The sequence below is a fragment of the Anopheles gambiae genome, chromosome 2, assembly GCF_943734735.2.
Source record: "Anopheles gambiae chromosome 2, idAnoGambNW_F1_1, whole genome shotgun sequence".
Taxonomy (NCBI): Eukaryota; Metazoa; Arthropoda; class Insecta; order Diptera; family Culicidae; genus Anopheles; species Anopheles gambiae.
Genome location: NC_064601.1, coordinates 639,648 through 662,847, shown reverse-complemented (window position 1 = coordinate 662,847; position 23,200 = coordinate 639,648). Strand labels below are relative to the sequence as shown.

Genomic DNA, 23,200 nt, shown 5'->3' with positions numbered 1-23,200 from the left:
ACATAGCGCCAACAGATCCTTCTCATTTTGTAACGTTTACCCCGATTGTAAATGAAGTCGCAATTTTCCATTCAATAATTCATGCTTTATTCATAATCATTGTTCTGTCTTAACGAAAGTATTGTAGATAACATTTCATGTCTTAAGAATTGCGTATATGATAGTTCACGTCTAAAGTTTTATAAAAAATTGAAATCAATAGATTGTTGGTTTGATAAATTCAGTCAAAAGTGCGAAACAATCGAAAATATTCGTAGTTTTTTTTTTAGATGATCACGATCCCGCAGTCATCCATTACTCTTGAGCAACTGTGGAGCTCTTCAGTAACAGTCTAGCCTTATGGCGTTGTACGTTAAGCAATACGGAGGATGGCTTACTACTAGACAGTGAAGCAGCGTGGCTCACGGCATCATCGCACGTTTCCGCAGCAGCATTAACAACCCCCGAGGAAGTACAGTTTACTTCATTCGGCTTTTTCGAAGCAACTGAACGGGGACCGTGTAAACCACTTTTCTCTGGAAACCTCATGATACCTTCCGCAGTAAAGCTGGTTATTTCGGGCACCTTCAGTTGCTCTTCCTTCATCTTTTGCTCCTGTAACATGGCCAAGCAGGCTTCTTGGTTTCGTTTCAGCCACTCTTGCACCTTCTGTGATAGCTCAGTGTCCATGTCCAGTGCCCTTTCCGCATGGTGGTGCGCGTGCGGTAAGTTGTTGCGCGAAAACTTTTGCACAAAGTTATTCAGGATATGCTTATCAGACAGTCCTTCGTTGTTAAGAAATCGTTTCATGGCATGCGTTTGTAGCTTTACGAACGCTGCAAATAGAAAGCAAAAAAAGATACATCGTCACAGTAGGCTAGTGCAAGGGGATCCCTATCGCTTCAGTTTATACCTTTGATGAACCCAGCCTCAGGAGCCGTAATGATCTGTTTCGGGCAAGCGGCCCGCAGTAGATCTGCCATACTGCCGGAAGTATTACATTGCGAGGTTACGTACAGTTCGCCAAAGTGAATCGTTTCGCCTTTAAACGCGAACTTTGCCTTCTCTACCATTGTGACACTGGCTGCCTCTTCTAAGCACCCCTCCATTGTGGCCACAATGCCCGGGCACCAGCGGGTGCTTGGTTCCTGGATTAGCTCGTTTTGTATGTAATCGAAGCGCTGTGTTGAGGGGGAAGGGAAAACATTGAGGTTAGCTGATAACAGACGGAAGCCGACTCTGCAGATCCTAAACTTACTGTGTCGCTAGGCAACACATTGATGATTGCACCTCTTTTCGCATGCGGTGGTTCCTTCGCAAACGCTTCCGGAAGCGATCGAACATACTTCGGGTCCGATTTGATTGCAATGCCTTCATCGATGGCCCACAGCTGGTACCATGTGTTTTCATCCATATCCTGGACGGTTTCTTCCACAAGGCAGCGTATCCATCGTTCTAGCTGAATGCTACGCAGTGCTACCAGTGTGCCCGGCTTTTGTATTTCCCACGCCTGTGGTTTCCGCACTGTCCTGTAGAGTTCCCCGTACGCCGCCTCACAGTGCTGGCTAAGAGCGACCGCAAATTGCGTTTCCTCGTGACCTGGCAGGTACGCCGTCAGCGGTTTGTAGTAAAAATAGTGTGGATTAATGTACCGCGTAATGCGTATCGCATTGTCCGCATAAGACATCGTGGTTTAGAGCACTACCGCACACCTTCTAACACAGCGGATGAGAGAGATTTTGCCGTTTCGTTGTTGCGGCTGGGAATGTTTACGATTCCTGTGAACTGTCACATGTGATGAAGAAGCATTGTTTACAATCGTTGACAGCTGGGAAATCAACAACGGCAGTGGGGCTGCTGCGATTGTCGTGTTGTTTCGCGGAACACCATTGTATGGTGTGGAGTGAGCGTTTTTGCATATTTTCGTCGCATGCTACAACCGCACAGCTATGTCCAGTGTAAGTTCGGACTATGAGTCTTCCTACTACACAGAATCGGAGGCAGAGAGCGACTACGTTACGCATGAGGTAAGATAAAAAGATACGATTCTAGCAAGCGTACAACGCTGATCCACTAATCGGATGTCAGTATTTGCAGGATGGGCAACAGACGCACCACAATCATACCCTCGAGGTAGAGGACATTATTCGCGAGCATGTCAACGTTACCACCAAGAATGCAATCGGTCTGAACCATCATTACAAAACGAAGCTGTTGATGCTACGGATGCAGCTGGAGGGACTGCTAGCGCGGTGTCAGAATCGGTTAATTGAGGTGGAGAAAGGTCTCGATGATTTACGGCAAAATTTAGCACCCAAACCGCGGCCGGCCCGTCCCCGCTATCCCGGGTACATTTGTGGGCAACCATTTTTCAAGGACCACGAGCTTTACCCCGGCCCCCACAACGAGGATTATCTGTACCGGAAGAACGTGAAGAAGGAATTTTTCCCGCTCGATTTGTTCGAATCGACAGAAAGCTTGTGGACGCACAAGGACAAGCACAAGCTGACGAGCAGCATCCAGACTCAGGCGCAAGAATTTCTCCAGCGGGAGAACGAGCTACGGGAAAAAATTTGCAACAATTCAGAGAGTGCGGCGCGGATAAGGAAGGAACGGATGGAACTAAGTACGCTGCCAATAGAAGAGATTTGGCACAAGGCCCAATCGTACGACGGACAGTACGGGCGCCAAAAGTTCACCGTCGACTGGTTACAAATATCGACCAGTGTCATGTGCGGTCGGCACTCGGCTGCCGCCTGCGAAGGCATGTGGAACAACTATCTCAAGCCTGGCTTTAAACGAGCAATGTGGACACAGGAGGAAGAAACGAAGCTAGTGGAGGCGGCGGAATCGCACAAATTTCACAACTGGGACCGGATCGCGGATCGTGTGGGCCAGCGTTCCGAATACCAGTGTTTTGTGCATTATCAAACAAACTTTTCCGAGCTTGTGCAGTCGAAAAAGATGCCCTGGACTCGCGAAGAGGATGAACTGTTGCTACGGCTAGTCGATGAAAACCGAATCGGGAACAATGTCATATGGAACAAGATCGTGGAACGCATGCCATACCGGAACAAGGTGCAGGTGTACCATCGGTACAAGTACACCCTGCTACGGCCGCTGCGAGGTGCCAAGTTTACCGAGGAAGAAGACTGCGTAATTACGGCGTACGTGCAGCAATACGGCGATGATTTTAAATTTTTCCCCGATGACATGCTGCCGGGAAGAACCACCAAGCAAGTTTGGGCACGGTACAAGAACACGCTGCGCTTCGTCAACAGGCATGTTGGCTGGAGTCTCGGGGAGGACAAACGCCTGATGAGCTATATCGCGGAACACCTCACCGAGGAAGGGCCGCAGAAGATTTCCTGGGCTCACTGCTCGAAGTACCTTGGCAACCACTCCCGGCTAAGTTGCCGCACGCGCTACTACACCATCGAGCGGTTTCTCGAGAAGAATCCCGAGGCAACGCTGGACGATGTGCCCAGGAGGGAGAAGAAAAAACTGTCGACCAAAGTGACGGATAAGAATTGGATTGAAACCATCTTTGATATTAAGAGCGCACCGAAGAGTGGTGCTCGGAAAACGGGAAGCGGACCGATCAATCTCTTCCAGACCGGTAAACCAACGACTGCCGAATGGAGTTTGTATGAGCAGATGAAGTTTTGCTTCCGGTACAAATTTGGCAACAGGCTGGCCGTTGACACAACGCAGAGCCACATTTTAACGGGCACCAAAATGCTGCTACACCTTTTAGAAGCGTTTCATGAGGACAGTATGAATAAAGCGATGCTGCCTTGTTCCGCGCAAAGGCAGTTGAATGCAAATGATAAGGCCGCATTGAATGCTGTGCTGCGGTCACCATTGGATTGGCCGACTGTTGTGTCAATTATGCGCCCGAAGATAACCGTGTCGGGCGATGCGATGTTATTTTGCCGTATTCCCCCGAACTACAACACCGTGCTGGGATTGCGGGGCGTCTGTTTGAACGCGTGCAGTACTAGTGAGCAGACAGAAACGAAGCAAATGTTACCCGAGCTGAAGGTGAAAAAGATCGGCAAACTTGACGAAGCTATGTACGACCAGGCAATGACAGCATTTGTGGAACGCTTTCGGAAAATATTTCACTGGACTATGCTGCTGATGATGCTGAACATCGATGATGTGACGCTAGAAAATGATGAACCACTGGGGAACTTCCCTGCCAACACCTCCATTTCCAATCCGATGCTCGGTCAGATGGTAAACAGTGCACTTGCGGCCTCAAGTACAGCTAAAAAAACCGCCAAACCCGAAATACAGCTTAAACCGTTACAAAACCTCATCTGCCCAGTAAAGACGGATAAGCTAATGCACGTTCCGTGCGGCGTCGAAACCTACCCGGAACAAGCGGCCACTTCTTCCTCTTTCGTAGCACCAATCGCGAGGGAAAGCATGGAGAGCAATTTAAAGCTGGTGACAAATATTACAATAATCGACCCGAAAGATCTACCGGCTGTTACGGAGCATGAAAACAGAGGTGAAGTGATCTCAGACCATCGGCAATCTTTAGTCGATCATTATCAACAGCGCGCAGATAATCGATTCCCACTGCTGGAAGAGCAAGCACAAGCACCAGCGGAAAACAAGACGACCAACAAACGAAAGCCTCGTGAGAAAAAAGCTAGCAATGCTAGAATATCCACCAAAAAAGAAAAACCACGCAACAACAAAAATCGGAACACGGAACAAAACGTCAACCTGCTCGCTATTCCGGAAAGCGAACTGACGAGTGACGTGACCCCAGACCAGCAAACGTTACTCGATCAGTATCAGCTCTTCGGACCATCTAAAACGGAAATACAGACACCAACGACTAGCAAAACAACCAGCAAACGAAAACCTCGCAAGACAAAGGCGGCAAGTAGGCCAAGAAAATCCACCAAAAATCTAGCACCCTGTGTTGATGGTCAGCACGAAAATGGCGTCGGACAAATAGCAACAGTTTTGGAGCCCTCATCCACAAACAGCAATCACAATGTAGCCCATAATGTAACGACATTTACTATTATGGAAGTACCCCAAACTATGTATTTAATGCATCAGCAGCAGCAGCAGCAACTAAGCCTGGACTATGTAGCTGCTCACGTGCCCTGTGTACAGGAAACTCCCGCCCAATGCATTGGAGATTTAGGTGGACACCATAGCAACAGTATTTACGGTGAACAAACGATACAGAATATGGCCAAAGCATGCGATGAACTTCAACCGGCTACTGCAGTGCAGTGTTCAACAGAATATTGTACACCGCCAACTACTATGATGGCCAATTTAAGCGACAATCCGTCTCCATCCGGAAGCAACACAAATGTGCTGGAAATGCTTGCAAACCCTGTAGAGGGTACAAGTGCGGGTAATTCCTTTCCCGAAGTCACAGAAGTTCCATGTCGTCCTGTACCAGTAGCCTGTGACGATATGGTAATCGTAGACAAAAATCACTATCTACCAGACATTGGCGCAATGACCATCATTTCAAACACACGTATGTACAAATGTAATATTCCTTGGTGACGATTTGTTGTTTGAATCTTAAGGACATTGCTTTTACCTTTTCAGGTGATGGTAATCAAGAGCTGGAGCGTTTAATCGTAACGGAGCGTGAAATACAGGTACCATCGGGCCAGATTGCATTTGAGGGAAACTTTATTTCATACTGCTTCACTGGTACGCGCTCAATATACGCAGATGGTAGAACATGGCCACGACTAATTTCGGTTGCCTAATTTCAGATGAGCATAACCCGGAAACTCAAGAGATGTTAGCTGCCTACAAAGACAAACATACACCGTTGGAAAACACAGCAGCAGTTCCTTGCGAATCGGTCAGTTGGCATCAAACACTAAACAGCTCAGAGGATGATGCCAAAACGGTAGTGAAAGACAGTGAAGAACCAAATGCCGCTTATCGGGGGGAAGAAGGTAGTACCGTCACTCCTACGGAAACAGTGCCGAAAGATGAAACGACGGAAACGGTGGATACAAAGCCCAGCTTCAATTTGGAGCTATTGAACGATATCGACGGCGGACAGGTCACAGCCGTTGATATCATTAGAATGCTACGCACACGACATGACGAAGATGATGATGATGATGAAGACAGTGATGAAGATACCGAACTCGAGGATGATGTACCGAATGATGCAGCCGGATGTACCGGCTGATCATCGTATAGATAGTAAAGCTACCTGTTTTCATCGAGATAGGTATGTTGTTGTGTTCCTGGATTTTTATTTAATCTTACACGCACATACACATATAGAATGATGGAAAGAAGATTACCGTAGTCGAGTAGATGATTAGGAGATGTCTGATTAAAACAATCTGCGAAATACGTGGTATGGGGTGACGAGTCTATGTAAATGTGTTGGCCAAACGACGCATACGCCGCGTGTTTCGATCTTGGTCGCGGATCTTCTTCTCCATTTCGGCATCGGTAAGCGTCTCCAGGAAAGGTGCCCACTGGTCTGCCTCGCTCGGCGTGCGGAAAGGTACCTCCACCGTGGCCAGCGGCGTTTCGCTGTACGCATAGGTGCGCTGGTGCCACGACAGCTGCCCTCGGATGGAATAGGAAATGGCCGTCACGAACTCCCCGCCCAGACCCAGTTCGGCGCACAGCTTTATGGCAAACTCCTCCGGATTATTTTCCTTCTCCGCCATATCCCACTCCACCTGGTCAACCAGGGACGTATTTCCGACGTGGATATTAAGCTTTACCAACACTCGCTGATCCGAACCCTCCTCAAGCACTACCGGCTCGTTTGGGTACGCCTCGATCTGTTGCCGAATGGCGGCCGCGATTGCCGGCACAAAGGGTGTCGGGTTAAGGTCCAAATCATCGCACAACACCTCGGCAAACTGTTCCGGTGTAATCATAGATTCGTTGCGATTCCACGTGAATGTGTCGCGCAGCTTTTGACCTTCGATCTCCATGTCCAAACGAATCGGTACCAATATTTCCGACTGAGATGCATTCTCCACGTTCAGTGTGGGATCGGTATCGTCGAAGCACATCGGAAAGGTGCGCACCTTTTTGTTGTACACACGGTTCCGATTGATCGGTGTCGCTTGCGGCACCGCGTCCAGGTGGCTCGAATTGGGCATCGTCGGGACCCATGGCGGTTGCTTCTTGCTTGATTTGCTTTCCCGCGGAGCCGGTGGCTCGGAAGTGTGTACCGACACGGCCTTGTACTTTTCATCATTGCCATCGAGCACATCCTGTACTTCGGTCGCTTTTAACAGCGAGACAGAGCTCGACAGCAGATGGTTGCTAATGCCAGAGTCCAGTAGCCGTTTGCGCTCCTCGTTCGTCAGTAAGCGCCGGGACATTCCCGGATACTTTTTGTACAGGCTGCCCCTGAAGAGGCGCAAGTAGTTTCCAACCTGCAAAATGCATCTCGCGTTAGTTGCTGACGATTTGTAGATCCATCCCGCGCAACGTCACTTACCTCCGAACCGACACAATAATATTCGCCATTTTCTTCTACCTGAAAACTAATCGGTTTATCGCCGTAGGTTTTTAATGCCATTGTGAAACACTATTCCAAGAGCGGAAATTCGTCCAAATTGTTAGTTCTTCAGTTTCACCAAACACAACAAGCCGCTGTTCGGGCGTTCCACAGACCCATACAACATGGCGAGGCTTTTTGACGTTCGAATATCGCTGCATCTCGCTCATTTTCTCTATCCTTCCTTTTCTTGTCTACAGTGCCCGTTTCGAAGTTTTATGCTTCCCTCTCCTACTTCACTTCGAACGCTTCGCCCACTTTTGTGCATATGCCTTTCGTTGTGTTGGTGACAATTTACGGGCACCTTTTTCCGAGGTGTGTATGTTCTCGCTCGTTGTGTTATGTCATCTCTTTCGCTCATGTGTACGTATTGACACTTGCTTAACACCAGATAAAACATCCGCTCAGGATGTTTATCTGCTCCTTCATGCTCGTCTCTTCCCGATCTGCGATAGGTCCACTAGCTTCAACCCTCTAGCTCCCTAGCGGTCCTGCACGTAGTGCCATGCGGCAGATCGATGCACAGAGCGCTCAAGCACCTTCTTGGCGCGGCACGCGGCCGCTGTTTAACATGTTCCACTTATCGTATCCTTCTGACCTTGCCTCCGTCAGATGGAGTGTATTTATTTTTTGGTCATTTAATTTTGTCCACCAACACGGTCGCACGGCCAGCGCTGGTGGCTATTTTGAACGCTCAAAAACCCTCGCTCGAAACGTCAAAACCCCTCACAACGCCTTTCAAAAACGCTCGCCAGCGAGGGAAAATTGCACCGATTTGGAGCGTTGGCGAGCTCGCAAACTGCAGTAATTTGTTGTACAAACCAAACGTCAATTGTACATTTGACATCCCGGATTTCATTGGTTGTGTTGTGTTGGGAAAGGAAAATTGTGTGTGCAATTGTGTGATAGTGATAAAGTTTTTATTAATTTTCGCCAATTGCACTCTGTAGTCTGTTTTCGGGAAAAGTGCTCTCGCCCATCGTAGTCTACCGAAGCGATTGTGCCGCATGCTCATAACAACCATGAGTCCGCTAATGTCCAAGGCAATCTCTCTTTGCCATTTCCGTCCACGGTTCAACTTGGTGGTTCGTTTGTTTTCGGTTTCTATTTATCACAACACACGGTAAGATGGTGTAATTGTTTGTGTAGCCAGTTCGAACGCCGAGCCAAAATCGGGCCATCGCCTGGCCGTAATGATGTTGCCACGCGCTGTGGCGCCTCTTTTTGGCCAATGCATTTGAACCCCCTGGGGAAGGCTTTGTTTTATTGGATGCACTTTCTGAAAGTTATATAATTATTTACGTTTCAGCCTGGCTGAGGTGGGCAGACTCGAGCTGCCCAAGGCGCAGGGCAAATACGAAACGGGCCAACTTTTCCTGCACCGAGTATTTGGGTACCGCGGTGTGATACTGTTCCCATGGCTAGCCCGAGTGTACGACCGTGATTTGCCGAATCAAGCCAAAGGCAATCAACTCGAAGGGGCCTCTTCCGATGCAAACGATAGCGGCTCTGGTGGTGGTAACGCGGGCAAGGAAGTTCAGAAGAAGACGCACACCTTCTATCAGGTGTTGATTGATCAGCGCGACTGTCCGTACATACGCGCCCAAACGGAGGCGGTTACGTTTCTGGGGAACCAGGAATCAAGCCGAAGTTTGTACGCAATCCCAGGACTAGATTACGTAGCGCACGAGGACATACTACCGTACAGCTCTGGAGAGCAGCATCCTTTGCAGCACGAGTTGTTCGATAAGTTCTTAGCACACCAGCCAGACAAGGATCCGCCGTTCGTGGCGCAGGAAACGCTTAGGGCATGGCAGAAGAAGAACCATCCATGGCTGGAACTGTCGGACGTGCACAAAGAAACGACGGAAGGCATACGGGTAACGGTCATACCGTTCTACATGGGCTGCAGAGAAACTCCAGCAGCGTCGGTGTACTGGGTAAGCATCAACGATGGCCATAGAATTGTAAAACGTTGACCCAGCGCAACATTGCAACTGTATTTGATTCCTCTATTTTAGTGGCGCTACTGTATTCGTTTGGAAAATTTGGGCGAACTTAGCGTGCAGTTGAGAGAGCGACATTGGAGAATATTTTCCCTATCTGGAACACTGGAAACTGTTCGAGGACGGGGTGTAGTCGGCCAGGAACCTATCTTGAGTCCGCGACTGCCCGCGTTCCAGTACAGCTCGCACGTCAGCTTACAGGCACCAAGCGGCCACATGTGGGGAACGTTCCGCATGGAGCGCGAAGATGGCCACATGTTTGATTGTCGTATTCCACCGTTCTCACTGGAGAGCAAGCCAGACGATAACAGCGGAAACGGCAGCATCGACGACGCGAACACAACGCTTGGCTCGAAACAGCCATCAGGCGCAAGCGGTGGCGGAGACGACTCGACACCCTCTTCTACCACAACGCCAACGAGCTCCACGAAACCAAATACGAAAAACAACAAAAACGATGGTGATGACGCTGTTTGATCGTGAGCAGAGCAAATTTGATCGCTGAAAAGTTATCTGCTAAGACATTATGAAAACCAACCAGTGTTAGGGCCATAATTAGGGGACGCGCATGCTCAGTCAGAACTCATGTAAATAATCCCATATCGTTAAATTTATTGAACTGCAAAGCGAATATAAACGTATGTTAGGACGAAATCCACACATTGTGCCACTTTAATCATCCTGATAGTGCCGACTGTCGTCCTCTACCTCCTCCGGTTCTGGTGGATCAAAATCGCGCACCTTCACGTCCGCATCCTCGCCATACTGGATGACGTTATCGATCATCAGTAGCAGATCGGCCACGTTTTCCTCATCGTTAATGTTGAGCGGGGTGAAGCGAACTAAACTAAAGTCCTCGATCAGCATGCCGATCGTTTCCGACAGCTTGCGATACTTGCGTCCCCACGCGGATTCGTTTGTTACCTCGCCGAGAAGTGCGTGCGCATCAGGGTCGAGATATTTGTCCATCTGCCCACGGTGTACTTTGCTCAGCAGATCCATTTTACTAAGCACGTTCACGTGGGGAAGCTCCATGTTGGCCATCACGCTCAATGCAGCCATCGTTCCCGACAAAAACTTGGCACCGTCAATCATAAACTGCGAGTCGACCAGGAACACGGAGCAGAGTCGAAAGTTCCACGATTCTAGTAACCGAGCCAACGAATTGCCCGATTTCAGATGGGTGTAGAGTTCGATTTGACCCGGCATATCGAACAGCACATAATCGTCGTCCGGTTCTTCGATGCCGGTGGTATCGTCCTCATCATCGGAACCGACTCCACACAGCTGATCACGCAGCCAGTCGGAGTGTTCGATGAGATATTCAATACAAAATATCAGCCCACCATTCGGACCGTAGCGAAGCTCTTCGTCTTCCATGGCATCGTCCAGCTGGATCAGATCTCGGATGTCTAGAAACGGCTGATAGTCAAAGTGTTCCGCAGCCGGATCCAGATTGACGACCTTGATCATCCGCTTGTCATCGAAGCCGTGCCGTTGCATTGTCGCGCAATAGGTGGACTATCATGAAATGAGCCGGGGGTAAATCAAGTGTCTAGTATGCCAGGGATGCGAATGCTTACCTTGCCACTTCCGGCGGGGCCCATTACGAGCTGTCCGTACCTCATTTTGAAACAAACTCTACGTACAATTATGTTTCGTGCAACCAGACTCAAGTAAACAAACTCACACCGTTCATGCTCGTTTTTCGTTTGACAGATGGAATGTGTACACCTTGGTGAAATTTAGCGGTCATTAGCTATACACCTTGACGATTATACCAGATCGAGCGGGGCCGATCTTGGCCGAAGATTGATAATTTGAGCCGAAGCTTGACAGCCCGGATGAAAAAGGCCAAGGTGGTGGTCGTGCATGTGAAGCCCGCAGTTGGCAGCCATTTTGTTAGTCCATTTAGAGATTTCGCTCGTGGTAGTCACCGTCATTCTCGTGCGCGATCTAGAAAACCGTGAGGAAGACCTACTGAACTTCAGCACCGAACGAGTTACTCTAGAACTGCAACAATGTCGGAACGCGAAAATAACATCTACAAGGCGAAGCTGGCCGAACAGGCTGAGCGATACGATGGTAAGTGCGAAAAACATAATTTTCTACCCGGCAAGACTACTTTTGCTCTCGCCAATCTTGCTGCCCTTCAATCTGCCGCATAGTGGGAGGAGTCCAAGTTGGAGTGGGGGTCCGAAAAGGGGTTCGTTTTCTGGATGGAAGCTTAGAAAGCGCCGGGAAAAGTCAGTAATGGTTGTGCGAGGAACGCCTTGAGCATCCCGAAACGGCGGAAGTTGGATTTTCTTCCACGAAACAACCGTTGTTCTGCGGAGACAAAGTGGCGATGAGTCGTCTCGTGACTATGTGCATGTGTGTGTGTGCGAGAGAGGGAGAGTTGCCAAATCTACTGCCGCCGCCACAGGAAGCCGCCGTAGCCGCTGGACACGCCGTATGCAATTTTCTTGTTTCGCATATGCGCTCGTGACTCGAAAAATTGGTATATGGTCCCATGTTTCGATTAAAATTCTGTATAAAACTTGTTGGAGGTAGCGAACTGAAAATGGATGGGCCACATTTGAGAGAGCAAAAAAGGAGCTCCTTTGCAGAGTCTTTGGCTTGATGGTGTGAGTGAGATTTGGTACGCGCGCGCTGATGAGCTCATGAAATGTGTGCCTGTGTGTGTGTACCTGTATGTGTGGGTTGCAGAGAGGTAGAAAGCTAGGTGTAGTGGAAATAAGCGGAAAGAAGAGAAGGCAAACTCGGGAAGAATTTTAGACTGTTGGAGAAGATAAAGAAGAGGGCGGCTAGAAGAGTTAGGCAGGCGGTGTGAGAGAGTGAGAGAGGAGAGCGCCGCGGAGCAGCAGCCTTGTTGGAAAAGAGTATGCGCGGGAATGTTTTAGCGACGGTAGCAGTTGGCAACGTGCTTTCTGGACCGCTGGTGCGAAAGAGAAAGACAATGCGCCCGAACTCTCGGAGTGAGATGGGAAGCCTGAACTGCCGGAGTTGATGTTGTATATGTGTGAATGTATGCGCTGTACCCGGTTTAGCTGATGGAGAGAAGGGCATGGAATGGAAATGCGGGACGTCAGGGTGAAGAAAAATCGACCAGGGAAAAGGGAAGTCGGATGGAAAGGAGAAAAATCGATGAAGGGCAGCTGCGATGGGGGCCGCTGCCGCTGAACGACATACAAGAGAAGTGTGAATGTGATACCACCACCGGGGAGCGCAAGCACCACTCTTGTAACTTTTCACCCGAGGTTTGATGCGTCATATTCGAGAGTTGAGAGAGAACTGTATGTACGGCTTCCGAGCAGGAATACGTTGCGATTTTTTTTTATATTTGTCGCTGAGGTGGAAAGATCACCTAGCTGACGCGATAAAGACACAAATACGATTGCAAATTTAGCTACAACATTTCAAAGTACTTCAACATGTCTGTGCGCATGGAGCATAAGTTTTTCGGAATCGTTGAAAAATGTTTTTCCATCCATCCATCCATCCGGTGGTAGTGCTCGTCTTGTTCCGGTTAGGAAGGATTGAAAAGAGAACAGCTCGCACCACTACATTTGAATTGAGCAAACGGAACACTCACACAAATACACTCACCCCACACACACACAGATATACATTCGGTGGTATTAGTTTCGACTATTCTATGGAAGGTAGGTGTGCGATGGGTTGAGTGTACCAGTAAAATTGTGTCCGGTGAGCAACCACCACCACCACACTATCAAAATTCGCGCAATTGGAAATGAGGCTCAACGAACGAGTCGTCGTTATTAGGTGGCCGCCCGCCTGCTTTCTTTGGGTCTCATTATGCATTATTGGAATGATTTCATTGTTCGATATCACATGGTTTTCTTCACGAAATACAGTGAAAAGTATGTTGTATTGATAATTGTAAATGTTTTACAAAACATTTATATTAAACACCCCATTGAAGGTAGTTGAAGCGAATGAGTTGAATGAGCGGTAGAGATTTCAGCGAAAAAAAAACTCCCACACGCACACGCGGAAACTTGCCTCTGCGTTGCCTGGCCTTGTGAGAGGAGTGCGCTGTACCTTGAAATGATATGGGCGCGTGTCAGGTGCGGTTCCTCTGTTTCTCGAATGTAACAACGCCCTGTATTTCGCCAGGTTTCTAGGCAGAACAGCTAGAAATATTCTATTGATTGCGAACAGTTTTGCTAAACATTGAGAATGACAGAAAACGACGCTTGTAGTTGATGAAAAAAATTGGGCGTGGGCCAATTTGCAACACGATGGCGGCGGCTAAGTTTAACTACTTCAGGAACTGGAAATCAGGGAAGTTCGTTACAATTTTTTTATATTTCCTGTTTGCCAACCATACGGGTGTTTCTGTAAATATGTTTCCATCAATTTTTAACATATGAAATTGCTAACTACAAAATCTATCCCCAATAGCGGGTGGCTATAAGCAGCAAAAGTAGGCTGTGGCCAGAAGATGTTGGTTGGGTCGACTCGCGTTTGGCTCATTGCGCAAGTCCATTTCCAGATCATCCCTCCAGATCAAAAATGTATATTGTCTTTGCCACTTTCTTCGTAACTTGAAAACAGTAGAAAGTTCTTCTGCAACCCTATTAAAGGAAACGATTTCCTAAAGCACTAAATATTTTCTACACGAGCATCATGTAGCAAAATTTATATCGGAATGTCAGCAGTGCTGTATCCTCCAAGAAATACTAAAGTTTTATTACAATATTAGGTTGCATACTTAACTTTATTTCACATTGCTTCAAACGACAAACAATGGGAAAGAGATGCCTCCATACCTGGAATTACGATTTTTAATTGCAATGTATCAAATTCACTAAAGCAAACGTTACCCATTTCGCATTAGTAGTGTATAACCTATTTTATACATTTCTATGTAGACACATATATGTATAAATATGTGTTACACGTATGTGTATGCAATATATAGATTCCACTCACTGCAATTGAAGAGAAAGATAACAGCGCGCCATTGAAAAAAGCGATATTTCCACAAAAAGAAAGCAAGAAAGGAAAGTGCCAAATTTACGATTCCTAGAGTTATGCTCTATCGTCGCTTCCTCCGTCAATTTAAGCTGTACGAAGTTTCATTAAATTTGGTATTGATCGATTGATATGAATTGAGCTGTTTTGTGATTTATAAGGACGGTAGGAAGGATACTTTCTGCGAGTATGATATGTATCCAATCTAGCTCTCTAATGAAATAAAGGGTTGATTCCTTGAATGATGAAAAAGGCGAGATCCATACTAAAATAGGAGCATAAACTAAACTCCCTGAACTCAGAAAAACGTGGGGGTTTGTCCCACTGGGCAGTAGTAAAGTAGGTAACCGTGATAAATTGGTCTATAAGTCGGCATAGATCGATACTATAACGCTACAACGACGAGTATGGCAAATTACAGAGATGTTTTTCATATAACTAAAACGTACGTTTTGGGGCTTGTCGTGACGTGAGTCGATCGGAGGGAGCAGCAGAGAGCGAGAGAATGATGAATTTGTGACCAAATACACAATGTTCTAGTTAGAAGGGGTTTCTGTCTGCGTTATATAGGATGTGCCTGTTGGGTTCGTTCCGCGTGACCAGTTCATCAAGCTTTTTATTCGTTCGGTTTCATGTGGGGACACCCTTTGGAATTTATTTTAGAACTTGGTGTTCGTTCGTTGCTGACCGTTTGTGAGTGTGCCAATAATATAGGCTTCCCCACTGTTGCGAACACTCAATACAGCTTATTTTGTGAAAAACTACACAAAGGTCTCTGAACATAATGGGGAAAGAAGGGTTCGGAAAGGGTAAGGGAAGTGGCTGAGAGAGGAACATCTCTGTTCCAATGTTGTTATGCATGGGGAACACAACATATTGATGAAGCATTGGTGCACGAGGAGGTTCGATAGATATATTTCCACCGCTACATTGAAAAACGTTCAAATTGATGTTAATTTGACGTACACCGGACACTGGTTCTAATGCTGAAGGTCGTACTGACTCTACACGTTACATACATATTGAATAAATGTTATATTAGGATATGTTTTAAAACTGATTGCAAGTGCTATTGCTATTGGTTCATTTATCATTTGCACCTAATCTGTAGCGCCTGAGCAATGCAATACTGTTCTGCTTGGACTCTGGGCATATTTAATCATCAAATATATAAACAGCTCAGTGTTATCAATGTGATTGGGTGTGTGTACTGGAACGTATATTAATTAAAAGTTATCTATAATGAAGATAAGGATGAATGAAATGATTTTATTTTATGTCGATTGCTAGAAGAAGAAGGATATAAGATAATAAATACCTATAGTGTTACTCGAGCTATACACGAAATGTTAAATTTACCTCCTGAGGTTCAATATTTGCGAATGATTTGCATGCAAAAGATTGCAATGGTTGTGCTTCAAAAACGAAGATTTTCAATGTTGATTTCCGAAATACATTCAGGATATTTATTATTTTGCTCGCATTATTCGGTGTAACGCAATTAATGAAAATAGAGCTTTCTTGAAAGGACTGAAATTGATCTGAAAGAGGGACATGTATTAATATTATAATACTGGTAACTTAACACCACTAAGAATCAATCAAACCCGCCTACTAAAGTAAAGTGTAACAGGCAGGTTTTCCGAGCGCTCTCTCCTTGTGTCTGGTTAGGAATGTGTTTTTTTTTTCTAACATAGGATTGCGTAACAGAGTCGCGTGAGGTTGGTAACTACACACACATGTGGTTATTCATTTGATCCTTCAGATTCCCAGGTTTACTTTTTGTATTATGGCTTTTATGAAGCATTCATGCCATTGGAGCAGGTTCATCCAATTGTTTGCATATTATATCGCACATATCGTAAAACGCGGGTCGCAGTCAATCACTTGACCTAATGACGATCCCAGTGTAGTCATTACTTTACTATACATATTTAAATAATTTCAATCAAAGCAAGCCAACTGCTGCAAGCATGGTTTAACAGCACCTGTAATTATTTTTTTTTAAGTTGACGATTCTGTGGTATGGTTATTCTGTACAGTCAGTGCTGCTGGTAGCAATTCTAACGCAGGCCATTCTAACTGAAAATTCTCCCATATCTGTTCTGCGAATGCAAGCATGCAATTTTTATAGATGTTTCCTAACCTTACATTTTCGGTTAGAAGAACGAATGGTAGGCATCTCTGGGTTGGCACAACCGGACATTGAGCCAGTGAGAATGAAAGAGAGAGAGAGAGGCGGCGTTTCTCTCCTCATTCGTTTGGATAAGACTGTTGGGCGTTCAGCAACGCCGGTGTGCATAACTACAGCGTTTTGTCCTTGTGTGCGTGTTTCTCCTCGATAGCGGTTTTTTCTCTTCTGGCGGCTAATAATCCGAGATGCTTGCCCATGTGTGCGTTAGTAGAGCTATTGCGTAGCAGAGCAAATGAGAAGAAATGCGAAAAGTAATTTTCCATGCCTTAAAATGTGCAGAAAAAATTGTATTTGATTTGATTCTTATTTTACTTACCATCATTTTATTTTTTTTTACGCGGAAGAGTTCGAAAGGAATCTTTTTCGGTTTTCTAAGAAAGAGAACAGCATTAGTGTGCGTATGTTCGTGCTCTCCAGTTGCTGCTACGATGAGTTCAGAGCGAATGGGTGAACTGTGATCATCGGGCACGTTTCGCAGTAAAATGCTGGCGGCTATTTTGGAACAACGCCAATGTGAAACCACGGCGGCTGGTAAGAAACAGCTCGCAGCACACAGATCTCCCCTTTTTGAGCAGTGAACCGTTGAAGAGCCGGCATGAAGTACGTACCCATCGTGCGCCCGTGCTCATCCATCTCGGCTAGCTGTGCTACCAGGTGGTTAAAGATAACGCAAAATTGCACTCCCTATGCCAACGATGTTTCACAAGAGCTTTTAAGAGTGACACTATCTCTTAAAACAGCAATCTATTCCTACCCCATGGCAAGTGTGAACTTTCTTTACGTTCACGTTGACACTTTAAAAAGAACCTAATGTGAAACGTGCAACATGCGCCTGCGTTGGATTAATGATGAACATTTCTTTATTGACTATTCACTAATGACGATTCTTCACTAATAATTATGCATTTAAGTTGAAATCTCTTGAAACAATAGGGGGCAGCAAGAATAGCATCTAACCCAGTAGCATGGTTGAGCTGGGGGCGGCTTCAAGAAGTTGCAATTGTGTTGTTTCGTTCCAAACGTTAATTGATTAATGTGAATTGGCAGGGCAGGATGTACAATTGTTGTCGTAAGAATAAATAAAAATGATGTTTATACACAACTAATGATGTACATGAAGCCGCCCACAGCGTACTGGAAATTAATAGTACAAATTGAAACATAAAGCTTATAGGGGTCATGACAATAGTGTGTTATTAAAAATGTTTTTCTTCATTCTTTGTTTTCCAGAAATGGTCGAAGCCATGAAGAAGGTCGCCTCCATGGATGTGGAGCTGACGGTGGAGGAAAGAAATCTCCTGTCGGTGGCTTACAAAAACGTCATCGGTGCACGTCGTGCTTCTTGGCGGATAATCTCTTCGATAGAGCAGAAGGAAGAGAACAAGGTAATGTGTCTTCTGTGTGTGTGTGTGTGTGTGTGTGTGTGTGTGTGTGTGTGTGTGTGTGTGTGTGTGTGTGTGTGTGTGTGTGTGTGTGTGTGTGTGTGTGTGTGTGTGTGTGTGTGTGTGTGTAGATTAATCTACACCGCGTGAATGAACACCACCGTCCCTCAGCTAGGAAGTGTACAATACAAATTTTTATATCTTTTATTCTTTCTTCCGCCCAGGGAGTGGAGGAGAAGCTGGAAATGATCAAGAACTACCGCTCACAGGTTGAGAAGGAACTGCGCGACATCTGCTCAGACATTCTCGAGGTGCTTGATAAGCATCTGATCCCGTGTGCAACGACCGGTGAAAGCAAGGTGTTTTACTACAAGATGAAGGGCGATTATCACCGTTATCTGGCTGAGTTTGCCACCGGTGGTGATCGTAAGGATGCCGCCGAGAATTCGCTCGTCGCGTACAAGGCTGCCAGTGATATCGCGATGACTGACCTTCCACCAACGCACCCAATTCGATTGGGATTGGCTTTGAACTTCTCAGTGAGTAAATTATGATTTGGGCAATATGAAAATCATAGCAAGAAACATTTCTAACAAAATCTCGCTTTTCGCACGTACCATTTGTTGTGTATATAGGTATTTTACTATGAAATCCTGAACTCTCCGGATCGTGCCTGCCGTCTAGCGAAAGCCGCATTCGACGATGCTATTGCCGAACTGGATACTCTGAGCGAAGAAAGCTACAAAGATTCAACGCTAATTATGCAGTTGCTTCGGGACAACCTCACCTTATGGACATCCGACATGCAGGCAGATGGTAAGAATGATTTTCTGCGCATTATTTCTTTTCCTTCTTTTCTGTATCTTAAGGTCTGAGGGCCAGCATATCGCGCAACGGGCAAAACACAACAGATTAAATGACTGATATTATCCCTTTCTTTCATCTCTTTGTTTTCGCAGGAGAAGGTGAACAGAAGGAACAAATCCAGGATGTTGAAGACCAAGACGTGTCGTAATTTGCGCGCGTCTCGTTTTATGTGTGAGTTTATTTTATTAATTAAAAAAGGAAGATAAGAGATAAGCATTAAGAAGTAAGAAAATAAACATAAGAAATATACACAAAACACAGACATAGAGCAACAAGGGATGGAATAAAGGAAGAATTTCTTGCAAAAGATCCACTCTAGCAGTCGAAGTGTGAAATACCCAGTCCCGGCAGCAAATAACCAACATTTCCAGAGAAGAGACTAGAACTTAAATACCGGACTAAAAGCAGAACTCTCGGTTGCATTATCGAGAACCATCAAAAGAAGTAAGGAGAAGAAGGAGAGGAGAGGAGTGAGAGAGATAGAGAGAGGTAGGGGAGAAGCAAAAAGGATCGATAGATATTGAAGGTTCGATTTGGAAGAAGAGCCGAAAAATAAAAACATCATTTATTCATAAAATAATACACACATACACCCGCGTGAAAAGCGAATTATCTCTTAAAAAATAACAACAATGCAAATCATGAAAAAAGCATATAAGAAGAACACAGAAAAAGGGCAGCGCAATGAAAACCATCCAGCAGCAGCAGTCCGTAGGAATTTGTCACCGTTGAACAGTTTCCTACGCAGAGAGCGGACAGTTAGCAGCATAGCGCGCAAAAATGTAAGAAAAACTCACAGCAAAACCGAAAAAGATCAGTAACAACAAAACCTCCACTGATGTGCGTGTGTGTGTGTGCAGTTTGTGTAGATTGTCGAAGAAGATCCAGAAAGAACATACTTACGATATTCACGATCTCGTCCTACTCTCGTATTCCATCTTTTTTTACCCTTGTCGCCCAATTTCACTGCATTGCATCCCCATCACTACTTGCATCTCTGGATTTGTGTGCATTTTCTTACTCTGTGTGTGTCAGCTTGCTGAAAAGCATTATCATATACCGCCCGTAGTGTAGACACACACACACCACACATACATAATTTAAGACAACTTAGATTCCCTGCATTCTCATAGTATAGATAAAAGAAGAAATGTTTCGTGTTTCATCGTAGCAAATCAAACAAATCCACAACTATTCCACCGTCATCAACTACAACAAACGCTATTATCACCATTACACCACCACGATCGCCGCTGCCGCCGCAACCAGAATGCTTCCACGAATGCTACCCGTCCCGCCCTGTTGTCGTTGCTGTCGTCGCTTTTCTTTCTACTACCCGTTCGACCCGACTGCCAGCACAGCCAGCCAGCCAGCCAGCCAGCCGACCAACCAGCATACAGATCGGGCAAAAGCCCTTTTCTCTTGTTGGCACTTGTGGTGTGGTGCGCATCGTATGCGGAAACAAACGTGCATCGATGAAAAATCCATCACTCTCTTTACCTCGCGTTGGTGCCACAGTGTAACTAAGACCATTGCGTTTCTCAATAATGGCGCTCTTCCAACAATGATTGATTGGCTGCTGCTGCTGCTGCTATGAGCAACATCATTGTATGCAAACACAACCGCATGGCATGTATATGTGAATCATATGATGAGTCATACTCCTTTTTGTTACTTTGTGTCGCTTTGTAACTTGTTCGTCCGTCGATGGTCGGATCCAACTGTGTGTATGTGATTCAAATGATCCACAAACGGCGGGGATTGTACACTGAAGTACGTACGTAGCAGAGAGCAATCGAGAAGAGGACGCGTAAACGTACCAGAAATTCATACTATTGATTGCCGACAAACTGTAGGGAAAGCAGTATAACAACCAGTAACCAGTGAAGCAATATTTAAAAGTAAAAACAGGTGTGTGCGAATAACGAGGGGGGCAGGTGGAAGTTATAATACAACACTATTGCGTGTGATGGGATCGTTGCGCAGACACGGGACTAAAGGGAAAAGAAACCGCACTACCGTTGTTTCTTATTTGCGGAGCAGGATTGTGGAATTTAACGCATAAGTTCACTCATATTCCTCTCCATATTTGATCGAGCGGCCGTTTTTAACTTTGCTTTACACAACACAACTCCTTTTGCTACTACACCAAAAGGATGCAAACAATCCGGTGTGCGTTAGTGTGGCATGCATATGCAACATACAGACTCTGCAAACGACATAGACAAAACTGAGGGGATTGTAAGTCAATCTAGCAGCAACGCAACGCATAATATCTAGCCAGTGACGACATCAGGGCTTCTGGGTGAACACAGATCCTCCCAGCTTTTCTGAACAGCCATTTAAGTGTAAACCTGCTAACAAACAGAAGCGCGCGTACCATTATTAGAACAGAGTGGCGTGGCAAGCAAGGGAGGGCAAGTTTAAATGTAACATCAGCAGTGAAAACATGGCAAAAGAAACAGCGAAACAGAAAAATCATCAATCAAACCCATTGATCGTGTATTGTTTTTGTCAATATATATTAAAATAAAGAAATTAATGAAACAGATATGAAGTCGAAAACGCAAACACAATTATCACCTAGCAGCCGCAATAGGGATCGAAGAAGAGAAAACTAACCAGAGGAGGAACACACAAACAGCTGACTGAAGAAATAGAATCAGTCAGAAATGGTTTGGTTGCGTTGTATGATGCGGAACTAAAAATGGCACAAGGAGAGGAGATATGCACTATGTGTGAGACGCCGCACTGACGAAAGGAAATTGATAGCAATTGACGATGCACTCTGCAGCGTGGAAAATATGGAAGGGGGAGAAGCGGAGGAGGAGTGGAATGTTCGGAAGTGAAAGCGCAGTTTTGAACGGTTTATTTGTATTATTATTATCAATATGAAATCTAGCCAGAGCAATGTAAAACATTATTACGCGATAGAAGTCAAACCACAGTATCATTTAGACGGGCGCGAAGAGGCGCAAAGGCGCCGCGTGCGTTTTGTGTATAGCGCTCGAGAAAGCTCGACCGAGGGCGGGTATAGCTGCTGCCTTAGGGCCACCCCCTGCTTTCAGATTGAACTTTTATGGCACGTGTTTAGTGCAAGCACAGGCACTATGGCACGAAAGGAACCAACCGAGCAGCGATCAGTTGTGTAGCAGCAGTGCTTAGCTTAACTTTGGTCGTGATCGATTTTATACATCGTATGATTACCGAACTATCCGTTCGGCTACACTTCCTTTTCCTGTGTGAATGTGTGTGTGTGTGTATGTCTGTATACTCATGTAATTCAAATTTCTCATTCTACTGTGCTGCTGAATGGTTGGTTAATGCATGCGACACAAAAAATACCAGCAGCCTCGAACACATGTTACTTAGGGTGGTTTTACTACTACAACAGCAGCTACTACTGCTACTACTACTCGCCTTTCAAACAGCGTCCGCAGATAGCTGGAACAAACAGTAAACTAAAATCAAACGAAACATGTGGATCGCGCTTTTGCCAAGCATGCATATGGACAGCAACAAACGCGGTGTGAATTTCCATTATCGTGAACATTACTTATCCATCGTAAATACACATACAATTGTCACAACCCAAGAGAAAATGAACAAAAAATCACCTCTGTCGTCCCGAGCAATTTCCGTGGTGCCGCACAAGAGGCATAATTGGGGGGAAAGAAGCGTAAAAAACAATAATGCAATAATAATGTATCACGACAGCAGTATATATCACGTCAGGTCTAAACGTAAACGTTTTAGAATTGGTTGATGGTAGCCGAAAGGACTCGTGCCAGCACTCGCTCGCAAAAACATTACACACCGTTTGACTAAACCATAAAACGCTAAGCGCGAGAGCAGCTACCATCTCCTCCATCAGAACAGCTCCAACACGAGGAACATCATACACTTCTTAGCAGGTTACAAAACTGTAGAGCAATCGGTGTCAGTTAAAACGCGTAGGAAGGGAAATATCTGGAGATACATAGGAAAAAAACTGAAAAGAAGGAAAAACAAAAGAAAATACAGTAAGAAGAGACACAGATAGCTTCTTTCATATGGAACGCGCAGGCAGGATACAAACACACGTTGTAACAGAACCATAGATAAAGCAAAATAAAACGGTAAAATGTAAGAGTACAGCAGCAGCAGCAAACACAAACACACAAGATGAAACAAGAAATGGAAATAAACAATTCTAGTAGTAGCTATTGAGCAGCTTTTTAATTGCGCT

General features: G+C 45.7%; 6 protein-coding genes and 1 long non-coding RNA gene across 10 annotated transcripts; 3 read left to right on the top strand and 4 right to left on the bottom strand.

The window, feature by feature from the left end:
• Window positions 1–63: 63 nt before the first annotated feature.
• LOC11175661 (uncharacterized) lies at window positions 64–1,778 on the bottom strand. Its single transcript, XM_003435709.2, has 3 exons — window positions 1,238–1,778; window positions 893–1,160; window positions 64–815 (listed from the first exon to the last, which is right to left on the bottom strand). The coding sequence occupies exons 1-3, from the start codon at window positions 1,664–1,666 to the stop codon at window positions 295–297; spliced, it is 1,218 nt and encodes a 405-aa protein (XP_003435757.2). The 5' UTR covers window positions 1,667–1,778; the 3' UTR covers window positions 64–294.
• Window positions 1,779–1,791: 13 nt separating this feature from the next.
• On the top strand, window positions 1,792–6,223 carry LOC5667697 (uncharacterized). Of its 2 annotated transcripts, none has more exons than XM_001689334.3 (4): window positions 1,792–2,006; window positions 2,077–5,500; window positions 5,575–5,682; window positions 5,748–6,223. In XM_001689334.3, the coding sequence occupies exons 1-4, from the start codon at window positions 1,929–1,931 to the stop codon at window positions 6,176–6,178; spliced, it is 4,041 nt and encodes a 1,346-aa protein (XP_001689386.3). In that variant the 5' UTR covers window positions 1,792–1,928; the 3' UTR covers window positions 6,179–6,223. The 2 variants fall into 2 exon arrangements, with proteins under 2 accessions (XP_001689386.3, XP_061506462.1); XM_061650478.1 differs by having other exon boundaries at window positions 1,808–2,006; window positions 2,068–5,500.
• On the bottom strand, window positions 6,206–7,671 carry LOC1282012 (SWI/SNF-related matrix-associated actin-dependent regulator of chromatin subfamily B member 1). Its single transcript, XM_322006.6, has 2 exons — window positions 7,463–7,671; window positions 6,206–7,397 (listed from the first exon to the last, which is right to left on the bottom strand). Exons 1-2 carry the CDS (start codon window positions 7,541–7,543, stop codon window positions 6,369–6,371), a joined length of 1,110 nt encoding a protein of 369 aa, XP_322006.1. The 5' UTR covers window positions 7,544–7,671; the 3' UTR covers window positions 6,206–6,368.
• Window positions 7,672–8,021: 350 nt separating this feature from the next.
• LOC1282013 (polymerase delta-interacting protein 2) lies at window positions 8,022–10,182 on the top strand. The gene is made up of 3 exons (XM_322007.5): window positions 8,022–8,645; window positions 8,832–9,462; window positions 9,544–10,182. The coding sequence occupies exons 1-3, from the start codon at window positions 8,530–8,532 to the stop codon at window positions 10,003–10,005; spliced, it is 1,209 nt and encodes a 402-aa protein (XP_322007.5). The 5' UTR covers window positions 8,022–8,529; the 3' UTR covers window positions 10,006–10,182.
• LOC1282014 (GPN-loop GTPase 3) lies at window positions 10,121–11,269 on the bottom strand. Its single transcript, XM_322008.6, has 2 exons — window positions 11,112–11,269; window positions 10,121–11,049 (listed from the first exon to the last, which is right to left on the bottom strand). The coding sequence occupies exons 1-2, from the start codon at window positions 11,154–11,156 to the stop codon at window positions 10,201–10,203; spliced, it is 894 nt and encodes a 297-aa protein (XP_322008.4). The 5' UTR covers window positions 11,157–11,269; the 3' UTR covers window positions 10,121–10,200.
• Window positions 11,270–11,315: 46 nt separating this feature from the next.
• On the top strand, window positions 11,316–23,173 carry LOC1282015 (14-3-3 protein epsilon). Of its 3 annotated transcripts, XM_061650475.1 has the most exons (6): window positions 11,371–11,613; window positions 17,954–18,108; window positions 18,330–18,644; window positions 18,741–18,921; window positions 19,065–19,143; window positions 20,144–23,173. In XM_061650475.1, exons 1-5 carry the CDS (start codon window positions 11,550–11,552, stop codon window positions 19,118–19,120), a joined length of 771 nt encoding a protein of 256 aa, XP_061506459.1. In that variant the 5' UTR covers window positions 11,371–11,549; the 3' UTR covers window positions 19,121–19,143; window positions 20,144–23,173. The 3 variants fall into 3 exon arrangements, with proteins under 3 accessions (XP_322009.2, XP_061506459.1, XP_061506458.1); XM_322009.5 differs by lacking the exon at window positions 20,144–23,173 and having other exon boundaries at window positions 11,316–11,613; window positions 19,065–19,801; XM_061650474.1 differs by lacking the exon at window positions 20,144–23,173 and having other exon boundaries at window positions 11,413–11,613; window positions 18,741–19,413.
• On the bottom strand, window positions 13,018–17,177 carry LOC133392094 (uncharacterized). The gene is made up of 2 exons (XR_009765441.1): window positions 17,040–17,177; window positions 13,018–16,936 (listed from the first exon to the last, which is right to left on the bottom strand). It is a non-coding gene; the product is annotated as an uncharacterized LOC133392094 (long non-coding RNA).
• Window positions 23,174–23,200: the final 27 nt, after the last annotated feature.

Excerpts from the sequence above, each read along its gene's own strand:
- LOC11175661 (XM_003435709.2), bottom strand. The coding sequence starts at position 1,666 with ATGTCTTATGCGGACAATGCGATACGCATTACGCGGTACATTAATCCA. Across the intron at positions 1,161-1,237 it reads ATGTGTTGCCTAGCGACACA|CGCTTCGATTACATACAAAA; the intron begins GTAAGTTTAGGA and ends CCCTCAACACAG. Across the intron at positions 816-892 it reads TGAGGCTGGGTTCATCAAAG|CGTTCGTAAAGCTACAAACG; the intron begins GTATAAACTGAA and ends TTCTATTTGCAG.
- LOC5667697 (XM_061650478.1), top strand. The coding sequence starts at position 1,929 with ATGTCCAGTGTAAGTTCGGACTATGAGTCTTCCTACTACACAGAATCG. Across the intron at positions 2,007-2,067 it reads GCGACTACGTTACGCATGAG|TATTTGCAGGATGGGCAACA; the intron begins GTAAGATAAAAA and ends ATCGGATGTCAG. Across the intron at positions 5,683-5,747 it reads TATTTCATACTGCTTCACTG|ATGAGCATAACCCGGAAACT; the intron begins GTACGCGCTCAA and ends GCCTAATTTCAG.
- LOC1282012 (XM_322006.6), bottom strand. The coding sequence starts at position 7,543 with ATGGCATTAAAAACCTACGGCGATAAACCGATTAGTTTTCAGGTAGAA. Across the intron at positions 7,398-7,462 it reads ATTATTGTGTCGGTTCGGAG|GTTGGAAACTACTTGCGCCT; the intron begins GTAAGTGACGTT and ends TGCATTTTGCAG.
- LOC1282013 (XM_322007.5), top strand. The coding sequence starts at position 8,530 with ATGCTCATAACAACCATGAGTCCGCTAATGTCCAAGGCAATCTCTCTT. Across the intron at positions 8,646-8,831 it reads TCTATTTATCACAACACACG|CCTGGCTGAGGTGGGCAGAC; the intron begins GTAAGATGGTGT and ends TTTACGTTTCAG. Across the intron at positions 9,463-9,543 it reads CAGCAGCGTCGGTGTACTGG|TGGCGCTACTGTATTCGTTT; the intron begins GTAAGCATCAAC and ends CCTCTATTTTAG.
- LOC1282014 (XM_322008.6), bottom strand. The coding sequence starts at position 11,156 with ATGAGGTACGGACAGCTCGTAATGGGCCCCGCCGGAAGTGGCAAG. Across the intron at positions 11,050-11,111 it reads GCCCCGCCGGAAGTGGCAAG|TCCACCTATTGCGCGACAAT; the intron begins GTAAGCATTCGC and ends ATTTCATGATAG.
- LOC1282015 (XM_061650474.1), top strand. The coding sequence starts at position 11,550 with ATGTCGGAACGCGAAAATAACATCTACAAGGCGAAGCTGGCCGAACAG. Across the intron at positions 18,109-18,329 it reads AGCAGAAGGAAGAGAACAAG|GGAGTGGAGGAGAAGCTGGA; the intron begins GTAATGTGTCTT and ends TCTTCCGCCCAG. Across the intron at positions 18,645-18,740 it reads GATTGGCTTTGAACTTCTCA|GTATTTTACTATGAAATCCT; the intron begins GTGAGTAAATTA and ends TTGTGTATATAG.